Raw genomic sequence first — 15,194 nt, forward strand, 5'->3', positions numbered from 1 at the left:
TTCATTAGAAACTCCAGACCAATGGTATGAAGTCGTAGAAGAGACTGAACTACATATAAAAACTAATGACCAAATGTTAGACCAAACTTTTTTATTCTTCCGGTTGTGAAGTGAAGGTGTTATATTTGCAAAGCTGTTAAAATAGGGTACGAAATAAATAGTGGCCTCAAAACGAGTTATCTGAGAAAATCAGCTAAATAACTGAAATTCGAATACTACCCAAATTTGAATCCGGAATCCGTATCCGTTTCAGCCTCAAATTCTTGCCAATACTCCTTGCCGCGCTATTACCCTCCCTTTTATCTACCGCGAACAAACCTTCTATTTTTCTCCGAAGGAATCAAATTGTAAGTTCCTCTTTCATTCTATATATTTTCCTTCTCTCTAATTATACCAAAAACCTTATCCAATCTGTAACAATTATGATAGTAAAGCAATAATTTTTGTGAATTAAATTCTAATGCTGTGTTTGGATATCATAGTTTCTTCGGTAACTTTATATGTCAATTTACGTTCTTATTTGCTTCACATGTGTTAATAGCTTGAATTTTGATGGTAGAATAATTTGCATGTGAGTAGTAAGAGTCAATTAATTACAAAAACCTTTGTTGGATTATGCAGTGGCATGCAACGTTGATCAATGATCAGCATTGCAATCACAGAATAGGATTGATTATTAGACTTAGTGATTTTTTTGAAAGGCCGTTTTCTGCCTTTTTAATCTTTCTTTTGCTTGAATAACTTATCTTGGCAATTAGTTGTATAATGTAATGGATGCTACTAATTACTTGCACTGCTCAAGTTGTGTAGATAAATAACATTGAAGTTAGTTGGTAAGTTCTACGTGTAATTACTCTCTTTTTGTAACAATTAATCTTTGTTAGTCCATGAATCTTTTATTTGATGGAGACTGTTTAAGGCAATCTCACCATAGTTGTCGAAGAGAATTTCGCGTGATTGCCACAACCCCCTTTCTCAGGGTGGTGAGGGGATGACTATTTAAACAAGAGAGAGTACTTCCAATGAAAACCATATATAGGATGTTTGTTAATGAAAACAAGCTTCACTTCCCCTTCTCCAACCCTAAAAGAAAAAAGAAGAAGAAAATAAATTGAAGTGCTTTGATCACCTGAAATACACAGTATGTATGTGTATATAATAGTTTTATGGAATAATGCGATCTCTTTCTTTCTTGAATCTGCTGCTGCCACAGCATTTGAACCAAATTTTTTTAACTCACATTAGCGTCAGTATCACTTCTGCAAGTAACTAGAAACGCATTTGTGTCAGCTGATATGGGTTGAAGCCCCTAAATCTTGTTGGCTTTTCAATTTTCATTGCAGGAGGAATGTGTAGAAAGCGAGATGAATTTGAACGGATTCAACGTTTGGATACCCTCTAATTCTGGAGGAACCTATTTGTTCCAGGAAGCATCAGATATCCTGCGGCTTAGTAACACTGGTTCACGACAACATTCCTGTGAGAAACAAGATTTTAATCAGATTGAGTGGACCAGCGATCAAAGAAGGGCTCCTGTGAGTGGATTGATTGGAAATAGAATGTAAGTTCTGAATACTTTTTTGTCTTTCCATGGATAGAGTTGTTAAAACTTGGACGTATGACTTCATGTGAATGTTATGCTTTCTTAATTTTCTGACTTTTGGAAAACGATTTTCTTTTGCAGCAAGAGTTTTGTGTCGACAAAGAATTCGGACGTGGGCAAGCAGATGGTCAACAATTTGGCTGACTTGAGAAGTCATCCATCAGTAGATGCTGTTTGTAAGGTCTGTTTCTTTGGTGGTTATTTCTCTTTTAGCCCGAGAAACATGTCAAATTCTCTGGTCACATGTTTTTTATTTTTTATTTTTATTTTTTAAATTTAAATGAGGATCTGTTCATAGTCCAATGCTTTCTGAACGAATTTTCCATTACCAGCTAAGAGTTCACTTTTGTTGGTTGACTGATGTTTAATTTTAGTCTGAGAACTGCTTTATAGAGATGAGCTCATTTGTTTTGAGTTAGAACAGCAGGATCATGTGTTGAAGGAGATACTTTCACGTGAATATCAAAACCTAATCCAGCAAGAAGCATATTATCCGCAACCATGGCAGGATGAAGCAAGGGACTTTCTTTCGTCCAACTTGACACCCATTTCCCATACAATAGACCTGGGTGATTCACCTCTTCTTTGCAGCTCAAAATTGCAATCTGCACAGCGTGATCTCTCAACAGCTTCTTGTATGAATTACAGCATGCTCCAAACAGGTGAGTTTTTGACAACTTTGTTGTTTTGAAAGTGGCAAGTAGCTTTGCACCCTGGCATGGATCTCTCTCTCTCTCTCTCTCTCTCACACACACACACACACACAGAGTTAAATGTGACACTTAATGCTTTACAATTTTAAATTCTAAGGTATTACTTTTAATACAGGATCCTCAGCTAATAAGCCCAGTGAATTGGGAGATGTACTTTCCCCAGTCAGTGTGTCACATGTTCCTCAAGAGATTGTTGATTCTCCTGAACCATTCTCATCTGTTACTGTATGCTCTGATGGAGAATGGAATGCCAATAAGGAGCCTTATGAAGATGGACTAATGTATTCAGATAGCAGTTTGCTGAGTATCTCTGAGTCAATATCGAAAAGTTCAATTAAGCCTCAGTATTCTGATGAAGGTAAGATTTCTATTTATTATGATCAACTCTTGGAATGTATTAATTCCTAAATCTTCTTATGGAAATCGTTAATATGGATAAATGATTGCAGTGATAACCTCTATCATTTTCTGAATGGTCTACAACCTTTTATTGCTTTTCTCATTCTCTTACTATCCCTGCCCTCTCTTCCATTTTACTTTTTTCTGCTTTCCACTTTAATCCGGAACTCTGTTCCTTTTTCCTATCTCTAAACTCTTCAGTACTTTTTGATATATCGTCACCGAAAAAGATGCATTTAGAACCCACTTTTTATACTATTGGAATTTCGTCTTTGTCAAAAGATTAAGTTCTTTAGATTAGACCCATTTTATACTATTGAAAGTTAATATTTATCAGCTATTACTTTTCGAAAAAAATCTACTATTTATCAGCTATAACTTTATTATCAACTTTGGACCTACTTCAATTATAATCCAATAGATTTTCAGCCCTCAGTTTAATAGCTCTTCCAGGTCAAATTATGCCGCATAAAATGGGACGGAGGGAGTAACTTTTTGGGAGAAATCCCGGAATGGTATTGGTTGTTAGAGGTAGTTGCATGTGTTTATCATCTTCTACTTGCAGAGCATGACACCTTGAACTTTACGCCAAGTAGAATTTGAGGTTGCAAGATGAAAATTTGCTATCCTTCATTACCGAGTTTTTATACTCAAAAAAACCAAGAAAATGGCGAAATAGAGGTGTAAACATTTTCATTTTCGACGGAAATATAGTACTTTAAGAACATAGGGGTTGACTAATTAGCACTTGTAAATATTAAAAATTCGAAAGAAAAACTGAAGTACTGTTGGGGCTGGGTGCAGCTTGAACTCTCTTCTCAAGCAGGGTTTAAGCTCAGTTTCAGCCAGGGAAATAGCAAGCTGAATCAAATTCTAGTTAGTTTTATCAGGTCGCTTGCAGCGTGCTATGTTGATTTGAAGCCCACCTTGTAATTTGATGATCTGCTCCTGTTCGGAGATTTAATCTAACATTCTCCATGACTTTTAGTTTTTGTTTTCCTTTTTTGTTTAGTCACTTATTACACTTGCCTTTTTGCTTGATTTGGTCAGTTGAATTCAATCTCAGAAACTATGGAGGATATTCGGAAAGTAATCAGAATATATATCATGAGAATGTTCCAGCATCACATGGACAAAGTGTAGCGTTGTCTCATCTGAATCGTTGGACTTCACAACCGGATGTTAAGTCTTCTGAAGACAACACTTTGTCAGCTGCAATATCTTATCAGCTGCCTAATCCGAGATCACATGGGTGCTTGGTGGAGCAAGACGCTTCTATGATTAATTTATCAAGACAAAGGTCGATTTTACCCAATGTATTCCAGCTTTTCCCAGAGCAGTTACCTAGTATTCAGCAACGAGATTTTCATCAACTCCACAGTGGTTCTTCAAATGGGTCTGGCTGTGATGAGGAATGTAATGGCTATAGCTCTTATATCAATGAAGCTGTTTTACCTCCATCAAAGCGGAAGAGAGAGAAAAATATCCCTGTGCTTCATTTTGGGGCTTTCAATGCTGATGCTGGTTCTGGAAATCAGCAGTCTCCGGTTGCTAAACATTTATCATTAGGACAGTGCTCTGAAGGTCCTACATGCAGCAAAAGGAATAAGACAGAGATCAGTAACAAAATTGCAAGCTGTGTGGAGGACCGCAATATAGCTGGCGGATCTTGTAATCTTGCCAGAGTCGACATGTTGGGGGTTGACAATGGTTATTATTTTTCCTCTACAGAGCTCAATAATGATTGTGAACTGCAGAAGATAGAGCATACATGCAGTAGTGGAACTGAAAATAGTGAAATTGACAATTCTCCCGAAAAGAGCTTAGATAGGTCGTCTTTTCGTCATGTAGAGCCCGCTGATGATCAACGAGAGGAGATACAACAAACATCCAAGTATAACCAGATCACTTCAGCAACACGAAGCGATTTGATTGAACCAAAAGTTAAGTGCCAGATGGGAATGAGGTCAAGTACAGAAGACTCAGAGAGGCTGAGTGTTTCATTGACGGACTTTTTCACGGATGAGCAGTTGAAGAATCATGTCTACAGCCTCAGTCAGACTAATCAGGTATGAAATATAACCTGACCTCCATATTTGCTCAATGTTTTTCTCTAGATCAAATGGACACTGAGAGTAATGAAATTCTAGGTTATAGATTGAGCTGGTCTGACTATTGGGTAGAAAATTTTTGAATTTTCTTCTGCTTGTTACTTTGAGTTGATATTTAATGGTACAATTTATGTATAATGGCTTGTTCTCTTTCATGCCGTTGCTCTTATTGTGGCTGTTATAAGGTAAAACACAGAAAAATCATCCATGAACACTTCTACAAATCTTTCAACCATGTCAGTAAAAATAGCCATCATACACCTTTGAAAAGTTGCAGGTGCATTACAAAGACCAAAGGGCATTCTCTTGAACGCATATGTGCCATAAGGACACGTAAATGTAGTTTTATCTTGGTCCTCTGGGGCTATAGCAATCTGATTATACCCCGAATAACCGTCCAGGAAATAGTAGTATTCCTGGCCAGGTAACCTATCAAGCATTTGGTCAATAAAGGGAAGGGGAAAGTGGTCTTTCCGGGTGGCATTGTTCAATTTTCTATAATCTATGCAAATTCTCCATCCAGTGACAGTTCTTGTAGGAATTAAGTCATTATTTTCATTAACTACTACAGTCATCCCCCCTTTCTTTGGCACACATTGAACGGGGCTTACCCATTTGCTATCAGAGATTGGAAATACAATACCTGCATCAAGCCACTTAATCACTTCTTTTCTTACCACTTCTTTCATGATTGGATTTAGTCGGCGTTGATGCTATACACTTGGCTTGTGTCCGTCCTCCATGAGGATTTTGTGCATGCAGAAAGCTGGACTAATGCCTTTAATGTCAGACATTGTCCACCCAATTGCTCGCTTGTGCTCACGTAGCACTCTCAATAGCTTTTCTTCCTGCAATTTAGACAAGTGAGAAGAAACAATAACAGGTAAAGTGTCAGAACTACCCAAATAAGCATATTGAAGGTGAGGGGGTAGGGGTTTAAACTCCAATTTTGGAGCTTCTTCAATTGACGGCTTTGGAGGAGGCCCACTTGGCCTATTCAGGGGATCAAATGGGTGTATTCTTTGCATGTAAGCACATGATGTATCTAGGATATGCATCATCTCCTCAACCGCATCATCAATCATCAAGCTATCGAACAATATGAGTGCTTTTTCTAGAGAGTTGTCTAGATATACACTTGTGTCAAGAAGTTGCTCGTACGCCTCCACAACAGATATCATAGAGAGCTCCTCATAGTGGCGGGGAAGTTGGATCGCTTTGTAGACATTAAAAACTGCTTCCTCATTGTCCACCCTCATAATCATTTTTCCCTCTCTCACTTTAATTATTGCATCACCAGTAGCCAAGAGAGGTCGTCCCAATATGATTGGAACTTGTTCATCAGCCTCAAAATCTAGAATAATGAAGTTAGCTGGGAAGATAAATTTCCCAATTTGCAGCAGCACATCTTCAATCACTCCTTCAGGGATTTTGTGTTGTTACTTCCCATTTCATGCTGCAGTGCAAGTGATGTTGATAGTGAGGAATGCAATGTGGAAAGAGAGAGCAATTCTCGAGTACGGTGAACATGAGCTCTTATGGATCGATCATCGTACAGTGCTGCAACAATCAGGTTTAAGTTAGAGGAAACAAGTATAAGCTCATTGATAACAGTTAAATATAATAACTAGCAGACCAAGTAAATAAGCCACACCTGGCACCATCTCCAGGAAGCAGTCTCCTGTGGTGATATCAGCAACTTCGGAGATTTCATTATAATCTTCCAGATGATGAACAGAACCATCCTTTACATGCAGCAATAGATCATAGCATGTAACGAAGCATGTCTCTGGAGCATCAAGAAGAAAACCAAGTTCGTCTCTTCACACCTAGCAAGCACTTTATCAAGGTTCATGAGTACCTATTACTATTGTTTTTGTTAAATGGTAAAGCAGATTGATAGAGATATGTCAAGAAGGTTAGGTAGCAGGGTCTCACGTTTATACTTAAGTGATTTCACAAACTTCCTCGGGCTTTAAGTTTCCAAACTTACGCTAGCACATACTGCAGAGTTAGCTAAGTGAAAGGAGCATAACCTAAAGGCATTTCTTATTACATGCAAATCATACAATGAAAATATGTTCTGCTTTTGGCTATATCCTATTAAATTAATGGAGTAGTCCTCCTTAGCGAGACACATATCTTTGAAGAAAAAAAAGAGTTAGAAATAGGGATACTCTGCTATTTTGTTCAGTTTGGGGATAGGGGATTAAAAGATTACACATATTTTGGAGCTTGCAGAAACATAATTAGTTCTTTTGAAACTTATTGAAGTTCATGCATTAGGATCCAGGTATATGTGTTAAGCTCCTTAATTCCTTTTCCGTCTTCTTTATTTCCAGTAGTTCTTTTATTTCTATTTATCTTTACTGTTTTATTTTTTATATGCTAGTGTTTCTGTGGAGGCACTTCATGTACTTATGCTGGCTTGTTAGTTAGCTAGATAACCAGTTATCTCTTACATTTTTGTGTAGGGATCAACTGGAAATATGATACTACATTCTGTCTGTGAGAATATATGCCAGTTATGTGGCACAGATCGGCTTGCTTTTGTCCCGGTACCTATATATTGCTCATCATGTTGTGCTCGTATCAAGCGCAACTTGGTATATTATTGGACTGTGGACAAAGCCAGTGCACGACATTGCTTTTGTACAAGATGTTTTAGGGAGTCTCGTGGCGATAATGTCTCATCCCAAGGACTATTAATTAGCAAACAGAAGTTTCAAAAGGCAAAAAATAGTGAGCAAAACGAAGAATCGGTTAGTTTAGTAAAAGTATATCTTTTTGTTTCAAGTGTTAGTATTTGATTTTCTATTGTTGTTTAATTTTATCTCATTGGTTTATTCGTAGTGGGTACAATGTGATAAATGCGAGTGCTGGCAGCATCAAATATGTGCTCTCTACAATGCTAAAAAAGATCTAGAAGGACAAGCAAAGTACATATGTCCATTTTGCTGCTTAGAGGAGATACAAGCAGGAGAGCGTGTGCCTTTATGTGCTACTCTTGGAGCCCAAGATCTTCCAAGGACTATGCTCAGTGATCACATAGAGCACAGATTGTTCAGGTGCCTCAAGCTAGAGAGAGAGGAGAGGGCAAAATTGTCAGGACAAGATGCTGATGAGGTAAGCGAATTAAATAGGCTGAATGTAGTTTGTTTCCAACAAACATTCAAGTCCAATGATTCATTAAGGTGTTTTTTTATCCTTACAAGCTACTTGAATTATTAATTATCTGAAGCGAAGCGGAAAACATACAAAACTAGCACTTTTCTGATATTTACCTATTGTCAGGTACTTGGTGCAACAGATCTAATTGTCAGAGTGGTATTGTCGACCAACAAAAAGTTGAAAGTGAAGCAGCAATTTTTGGATCTCTTTCACAATGAAAATTATCCAATGGAGTTCCAGTACAAATCAAAGGTGAGATAAGTGAACTTTAGCATTCTTTCTTGATATGACTTTAAAATGTAAGGTTCCCCTCTTGAAACTATAACCTCCATTCGAATTGTTTGGTCTGAATGTACTCAAAGTTTTATGTTAGCTTGATATTTGCAATAACACTTCCTGGTTTATGAATTTGTGGAGTATGAAACTCCTTGACACTTTTTCTGGTCCACACCATTTTCTTTTGTCCTGCATACGTTTAGAAAATGCTGTATAATTTTTTGGAGTTGAATCTGACATAATGCCCAAATAGGTGATTCTACTGTTTCAGAATATCGAAGGAGCAGATGTTTGCCTCTTCGGGATGTATGTCCAGGAGTTTGGATCAGAATGTGCTCCTCCGAATAAACGCTGTGTCTATATATCATATCTTGATTCTATCAAGTACTTTATACCTGAGATAGAAACTGTGAAAGGGGAAGCTCTTCGTACGTCTGTCTACCATGAAATACTGGCAAGTGCAAAATAGAACCCTTCTTTTATAGTTAATATAGATTCTTAATTATATTGGTTGAATCACAGGAGTAATTAGATATTTGCTTTCTCTTGGTTATCATATCAGATTGGATACCTGGATTACTGCAAGAAACGAGGTTTTACAACATGCTATATATGGGCTTGCCCACCTGTAAAAAGTGAAGACTACATCTTGTATTGCCATCCAGAATCTCAGAAAACACCAAAACCAGACCAACTTCGGCGGTGGTATGCATCTCTCTCTATCGCTCCTCTCCAGTTTTCTTTCCTCATCATTCCTGGCTCCCCTTTTCTGTTGCAATTTTTCGACATTCTCATGCTTTGGTTTATTTCTTAGATATGGCATGAACATATGGGCATTGTTCTTTGTAATTTTGATAGCAAAAAGGAACAAGTTCTTACATTTATCAATTTCCTGATTTCAAGGCTTAAAAGTAAATCCAGCCGTGAAGTTCCTCTACTGGCGCACAAAGTTTGTTCATCAACACTTCAGAAGTTTGAGAAATTTTTTAACTAATAAAACAATATACAAAATCATTCCATTCATGAACTTCTAATCTGTCAAAACATTGGATTTCTGAATTCTATTAAGGCCCTCCTTGAATTCCTTTCAAAGCTTGTTGAATGATCTTTATGGATTCTGTCATTTCACTGATTCATACTAAATAACAAGCTAATGAATTCTCTTCTCTGTGCCATTTAACCTGCCAGTCAAATTCGTCGTAAGACTTATGAAGATCCCCCTCTAATCCGGAAGCTCATCATATCCATATTAGTGGGATGTCCTATCAACTCCAAAAATGTACAAAATCTAACAAACCTCTCTAAATGGGGAAGCAAGTTCTCTTCATTCCTTCAAAGCTCTTTTGTTTCACTACCTCCAAACTGTCCACATTGGGGCATGAAGGCATAATTGTGAAGCTTTGCCACTTTCATTTCTTCGAGTTTGTCCCAATATCCTGCAGAACCAAATTTTCCCTTAATTCCACTTAATCCTGATGTCTCTCCAGAAAGTGGCTTCTTAGAAAGTTGTGACCTGTTGAACCAACTCTCCTTTCGACTAGTTTGTCTACTATGATTTTCTTTCAACTCCACAATCCCTTCCAAAATAGTGCTTTATCGGGACTGTCACGTTCTCTTGCGCCCAGTTCCACTTCTACTGGGAGTCACCTTTTCCCATTCGAGTTAAATTGTTCTCTTTCTCCATCTTTTGCTTAAATTTCCTTCTAATCTGATCAATCTTTTTAAAATTACAAAGAGAAAATTAGCGCCAAGCTTTCAATACTCACCAAAGAGGTTTCAAGGGTTCTTCTTGGACAGGTCAAGTCTCTTTAGCCGTACAGTATGTTTATTTGAATTGAATGGATTCTGTCTTTTGGGCTGCAGGTATAGGTCAATGTTAAGGAAAGCATCTGAAGAGGATATCGTGGTGAACTATACTAATTTATATGACCACTTTTTTGTTCCGAGTGCAAGGAATAATGCCAGGATAAGTGCAGCCCATTTGCCATATTTCGATGGAGACTATTGGTCAGGTGCTGCAGAAGATTTAATTAGGAATATTGAAAAAGAGAGCAGAGGTGATTCACCAAACAAAGTGAAAAAGCTAATGACAAAGAGGGCGCTAAAAGCAATTGGACATAACCATCTTTCTGCCGATGCAACTAAAGACATTCTAGTTATGCAAAAGGTATAGTTTCATTGAGTTATGTCCTCAGTTTGCATACTTCACCTGAAAGAACTTTCCCCTTCTTTTGGTATTAGTTCTGGCATAAGTTTAATAGAAAGAAATAGGTTGCACTAGATAAGAGATTCACCACCTAATTCTTATTACTGTGGAAGACTAGAAAAGATTGGGCTTAAGAAAATGGAAAAAGTAAGTATAAAAGGAGAAAAGAGATGAACAATCAGGAATATGCAAAGAAAGAAGGAAGCACAAGGAGGTTTTATGAACTTTCTTCTTTTTTAGAATATCTTTCTTTTAAAAAGTACTTATATACTACTCTCTCCATTCTCAATTTATATGGTACTCTTTCCATTTTGGGTCGTCCCAAAATACTTGAAAGGTTCCGCTAACATTGTTGAGCCATTCAACTGAAAATATTTTTCTATATGACTTTAACAAGTTTCAGGTTTACTTAATATTAAACTTTGATGTGATGTTTTTTTATCGAACTAACATTTTAATCATTACTTAAATATTTTTTCTCAATGCTGTAAATATAATAGACAAGTCAAATTGACATCTTAAATTTCATTTCTAGGCGAACACCGTCACATAAAATGGGACGGAGCATTAGGAAAAACCTTAAGTATCATCTGGGATGGTTGCGGAATCTGATGAACATCTTACAATTTTGCAGTTACAGAAAACACAACTTTTAATATCTAGAATGAATGATGGCGTTAATAAAATCAATCTCATTGTCTGAATTTGTAGACAACAAACTAAAAATGTAACTTTAGATGAGACTTATAGTTTACATCCTTATGCCTGGTATATGTAATGTCTTTAACTTTCACACTAGGTGATTGATGAGACATGCTAAGATAAATGTGTGATATACATGTGTGAGCGGGTGTGTGTGTGTGTGTGTGTGTGTGTGTGTTTGTATCTTTCTGCGTCTCTTTGCATTCAGCTGAAAAACCCAGGTGCTTTCGAATAGCAGAATGTATTATTAACTTGAGTATTTCATTTATTTGAATTGACAGCTGGGGCAAACTATCTTACCTGTGAAAGAAGATTTCATCATTGTAAACTTGCATGTTGTGTGCACGAACTGCCATGAAGCAATATTATCAGGAAGTCGATGGTTTTGTTACCAGTGCAGAAACTTCCATATATGTGCAAGGTGATATTTCCACGTCTTTTGTTTCTCCCCTTCACTGTCTCTTTGTTCATTGAAGAGGTTTCTTTTAATCTATGTTTAGTTTGGGGAAAGATGAGGGCTGATTGATATTTTACATCATCCTAAGGCATATGTTAATACTCATATTATGCTGCTTAGGACAACTAGAAAGGAAGATAAAACTTCTTCCTTACAGAGGGAGGTTGACATCTGATTTTAAGTCATAAAAAATTTCTCCACTTTCACGTCGCCCCCTACACCTCCTTTTAAACAAGGTATATGAGCCTTTCAGCTCTTTACACCCTTTCTCCAGTCAATAATAGGTGTCTTTGGAAGTAGAGTTCTTTGGGGTATCTTACCTTGGGGATTCATCCTGCATGATATTAGTATATCATACAGTAAATGTATCTTTCTATGGATTGAGTGTGCCTAGTGCCTTTGGAGCTTTGGGTTTAAAAAGTAGTGATAACTATAGATTTGCAAGTCATCCTTGTATAGAATGAACTTTTCTGCGTATGTGTTAATTGAAATTCTCCTCTAAACATTGACTGATAATTGACTTGGTACATATTGTTTCTTTTGTCATTGAAAAGAAAATGGAAATAGATATTAGGTCATTGTACCTATGTTTTTAGCATGTTTTTATTGTAAAATGAAAAATATGGAATATGTTATATCTTCATTCATATGTTATATCTTCATTCATGAGATGTAATGTAGTATCAGTTTCTATGACACTCCAGCTTTGTCTTTTTTCAATGGGATAATCTACCAGCTGCAAAGTTGCGCAATTATATCAAAATTTAGATGAACCTTACATTACTTAAAACCAACTGAATTTTCCTGTCAGCAATACAATCCCCTCTGCTCTTGGTTCTCATGACATCTGTAGTAGTCTAATTCACTACCTTTAACTTATCCTATTTGCTCTCTTGACCTTTCTCCCTCTTGGTAAAACAGACTTGTAAAAACGGTGAACTTGCGTTTTTGTTGTAGAAATTGTGGTTATTTCCGTGAGAATCATAATACTAATATTGCATATATTTTGTAATTTGAATTTTATTTTCTTCTTACTGTAGGTGTCTTGCTTTGAAGGAAAACTTTGGTGAGCAGAAAACACACACTTCCATTAATGGAGAAAAGCATTTACTTTCTGAGGTGAACTCTCTTTTTCCTTGAAAATTCTTCAGTAACTTTGTGGAATGGATATGAAAGAAATGTTGGGACTTAAACATAAATCTTTTCTTCTCACTTTCACTTTATTTTATTGGATGGTATGTTGAATAACTTCGACCTCACTACCATTCTGACCATCAAAACTTTCTCCAAAATTGCTGTTTCTAGGTTGTGGTGGACGATATACCTGCTAATACAGAGGACCAAGATACCATTATAGATAATGATCTTTTCGAGAATAGGCATTCTTTTTTGAGTTTCTGCCAGAAAAATCACTATCAATTTGACACACTCCGTCGTGCTAAGCATTCCTCAATGATGATATTGTATCATCTCCACAAGAAGATTCACTCGTCCGAAACTGACTCTGGCGGTGGAAGTGAGCAATTTGAGGGCCAAAGACCATTGCAGGTTCGCATTGCTATATCATTTATTTGTGTGATAACAAACAGAACTGCCAAGTTAGTTTTATCATGTTATTAAGTGTTTTTAGATGTCTAGTGTCTGCTCATTTACCTTACTCTTAAAATTTTTGAAGGGTCTACTTAAATTATATGTTCTGAATCTTGAGTGTCGGCATAAAGTGGAACAGTTTTTACTGTAATATGGAAATAATCTGATCAGCATTGCTCAAGTCATCTAACGAGATATTTTGTGCTGCAGGTCAAATTAATGGGCGTACTGGTGCATGCATCACAATGCCGTGCAACCCCAAGTAATCCCTGCTCGTACTCAGGATGCCTCAAAATTAGAAAACTTTTTCAACATGCAAGTCGGTGCAATGTTAGAGTTCCAGGGGGTTGCGAACTTTGTTTCAAAACCTGGTCGTTACTGCATTGGCATTCACAGACATGTCAGGATTTCAGTTGCCTAGTTCCCCGTTGCATGTATGTTAAGTCCTGAATTTTTGTTCCTCAAATTTCTTGCTTCATAATTGATGTAACTCCGCTTTTATCAAATATGATGCAGGGACATTAAAAAGCACGTAGCAAGGAATTCATCGCTTCAGAGAGGTGAAAGGGATTAGCGTCTACATGAAATTACATTGCCATGATCACCCTAGTGTATATTCATCACAAGATGACAAGTGTATAGTCATTTCAGTAATTGATAACGTTGACTTGATGTACAGTGACTCTAGCTCATCAGCCGTGGCCAAGTTTTTGTGAAGATTGCCACAAATCCTTCTCAAGATCCTAGTACATATGTTAGCATGAAATGTACATAGAGTTGCCATTGTAGTTGAGTAACATGATTTAGGACTTAGTTTGCCTCACAAGATAGCCCCTTATGTGGGAGCTGCAGAAATTTCTATAGATGAATATAGTACAAAGAGTTAATTTAGTCAAAGCGTAGTTGTCTTTGTAGATAAGCACAGCACAAGTAGTTAATTTAGTTGAAGAGTAGTTACATCGGTGCATCACTAGATGTCGTTCAAGCTTTCATTCCGGTTGCACAATTTCCTGTTGAACATATAATTCAGATCCTTATTAGATTGTATCTCTCTTGGCCGGAGATTGAGGAATAGACGTCTTTTCCCTTCTTTTTTGACCCACATTTTGGTAAAAATTGCTTATCCCCACTTGAAAGAGCAAGTTATTAAGTCCACGTTTAGAAAAAGCTGGTATTACATGTATTGGTCAACGTGCATCAGGAATTCAGTAATTGCATATATTCTTAAATCGGTTAACATACCTACTGTTACGCGACGCCTTCCTGAAGTTCCTTGGAAGGGCGAGGTAAGGCGAAGCAACCGATGTCAGTGCGGTTGCTATGCGCCAACTGAGGTCCTCGTCGTACGCTAGACTAGATTGTCAGTGCCGTACGGGAAAATCAATGTCGTGAGCAATTGAGCAGCGGAAAATGAGCAATTGATGATGAAAGCTGATGATTGTATTGATGATGATGAAAGCTATTACAAGATACAATGCGGTGTCGGGGGGGGGGAGGGGGGGAGAGACACCAGTACAGAGAATTGTTTGAATGCTTTGGTCCCCTTTAATAATGCTTAAAAAAAATAAACCAAAGTTACATGAGTTGAGCTAAGAAAGTTGTAGAAGCACACTAAAAATGAATGAAGTAAAACTACTCTATAATTACAATGAAAAGGACTTAGTCATCTATGGAAGCAAGTCCGATGGCAGCAACTTTGTCTTGAGCAGTAGGGTCTGCGCGCGCATTGCTGTGGGCGCGCGCGACACTATTTGGATCTGCCAGCGGCTGGGCGCTGGTGCTTGGCATTGGATCTGCGCGCGGGGCACTGTCTGTGCTTGCGGCGCTTTTGGCAACATGATAGTTTGCGCGCGCGGCATTGTCGGTGCGCGCGGCACTGATGGCATTCGCCAGCCGCTGGACGCTGGCACTAATTATCGGTGGGGCGACAGAGGCGCATGCACGCTTGTCACTTGGCGCAGCCAAG

The 15,194-nt window shown here is 37.6% G+C and overlaps 1 protein-coding gene across 1 annotated transcript; it reads left to right on the forward strand.

The window, feature by feature from the left end:
* Positions 1-221: 221 nt before the first annotated feature.
* Positions 222-14,330, forward strand: LOC107785401 (histone acetyltransferase HAC1). The gene is made up of 18 exons (XM_075234754.1): positions 222-347; positions 1,344-1,561; positions 1,685-1,784; positions 2,028-2,265; positions 2,432-2,674; positions 3,766-4,255; positions 4,313-4,784; positions 7,301-7,588; positions 7,680-7,952; positions 8,121-8,249; positions 8,527-8,727; positions 8,836-8,978; positions 10,137-10,440; positions 11,463-11,602; positions 12,679-12,757; positions 12,944-13,186; positions 13,439-13,662; positions 13,745-14,330. Exons 2-18 carry the CDS (start codon positions 1,365-1,367, stop codon positions 13,800-13,802), a joined length of 3,822 nt encoding a protein of 1,273 aa, XP_075090855.1. The 5' UTR covers positions 222-347; positions 1,344-1,364; the 3' UTR covers positions 13,803-14,330.
* Positions 14,331-15,194: the final 864 nt, after the last annotated feature.

This window comes from Nicotiana tabacum, chromosome 17, assembly GCF_000715075.1.
Source record: "Nicotiana tabacum cultivar K326 chromosome 17, ASM71507v2, whole genome shotgun sequence".
NCBI classification, from domain to species: Eukaryota; Viridiplantae; Streptophyta; class Magnoliopsida; order Solanales; family Solanaceae; genus Nicotiana; species Nicotiana tabacum.

Bases quoted from the DNA above. Each gene is read 5' to 3' on its own strand.
- LOC107785401 (XM_075234754.1), top strand. From the start codon at position 1,365: ATGAATTTGAACGGATTCAACGTTTGGATACCCTCTAATTCTGGAGGA. The intron at 8,979-10,136 runs GTATGCATCTCT...TTTGGGCTGCAG, and splicing joins CCAGACCAACTTCGGCGGTG to GTATAGGTCAATGTTAAGGA. The intron at 13,663-13,744 runs GTATGTTAAGTC...AATATGATGCAG, and splicing joins TGCCTAGTTCCCCGTTGCAT to GGACATTAAAAAGCACGTAG.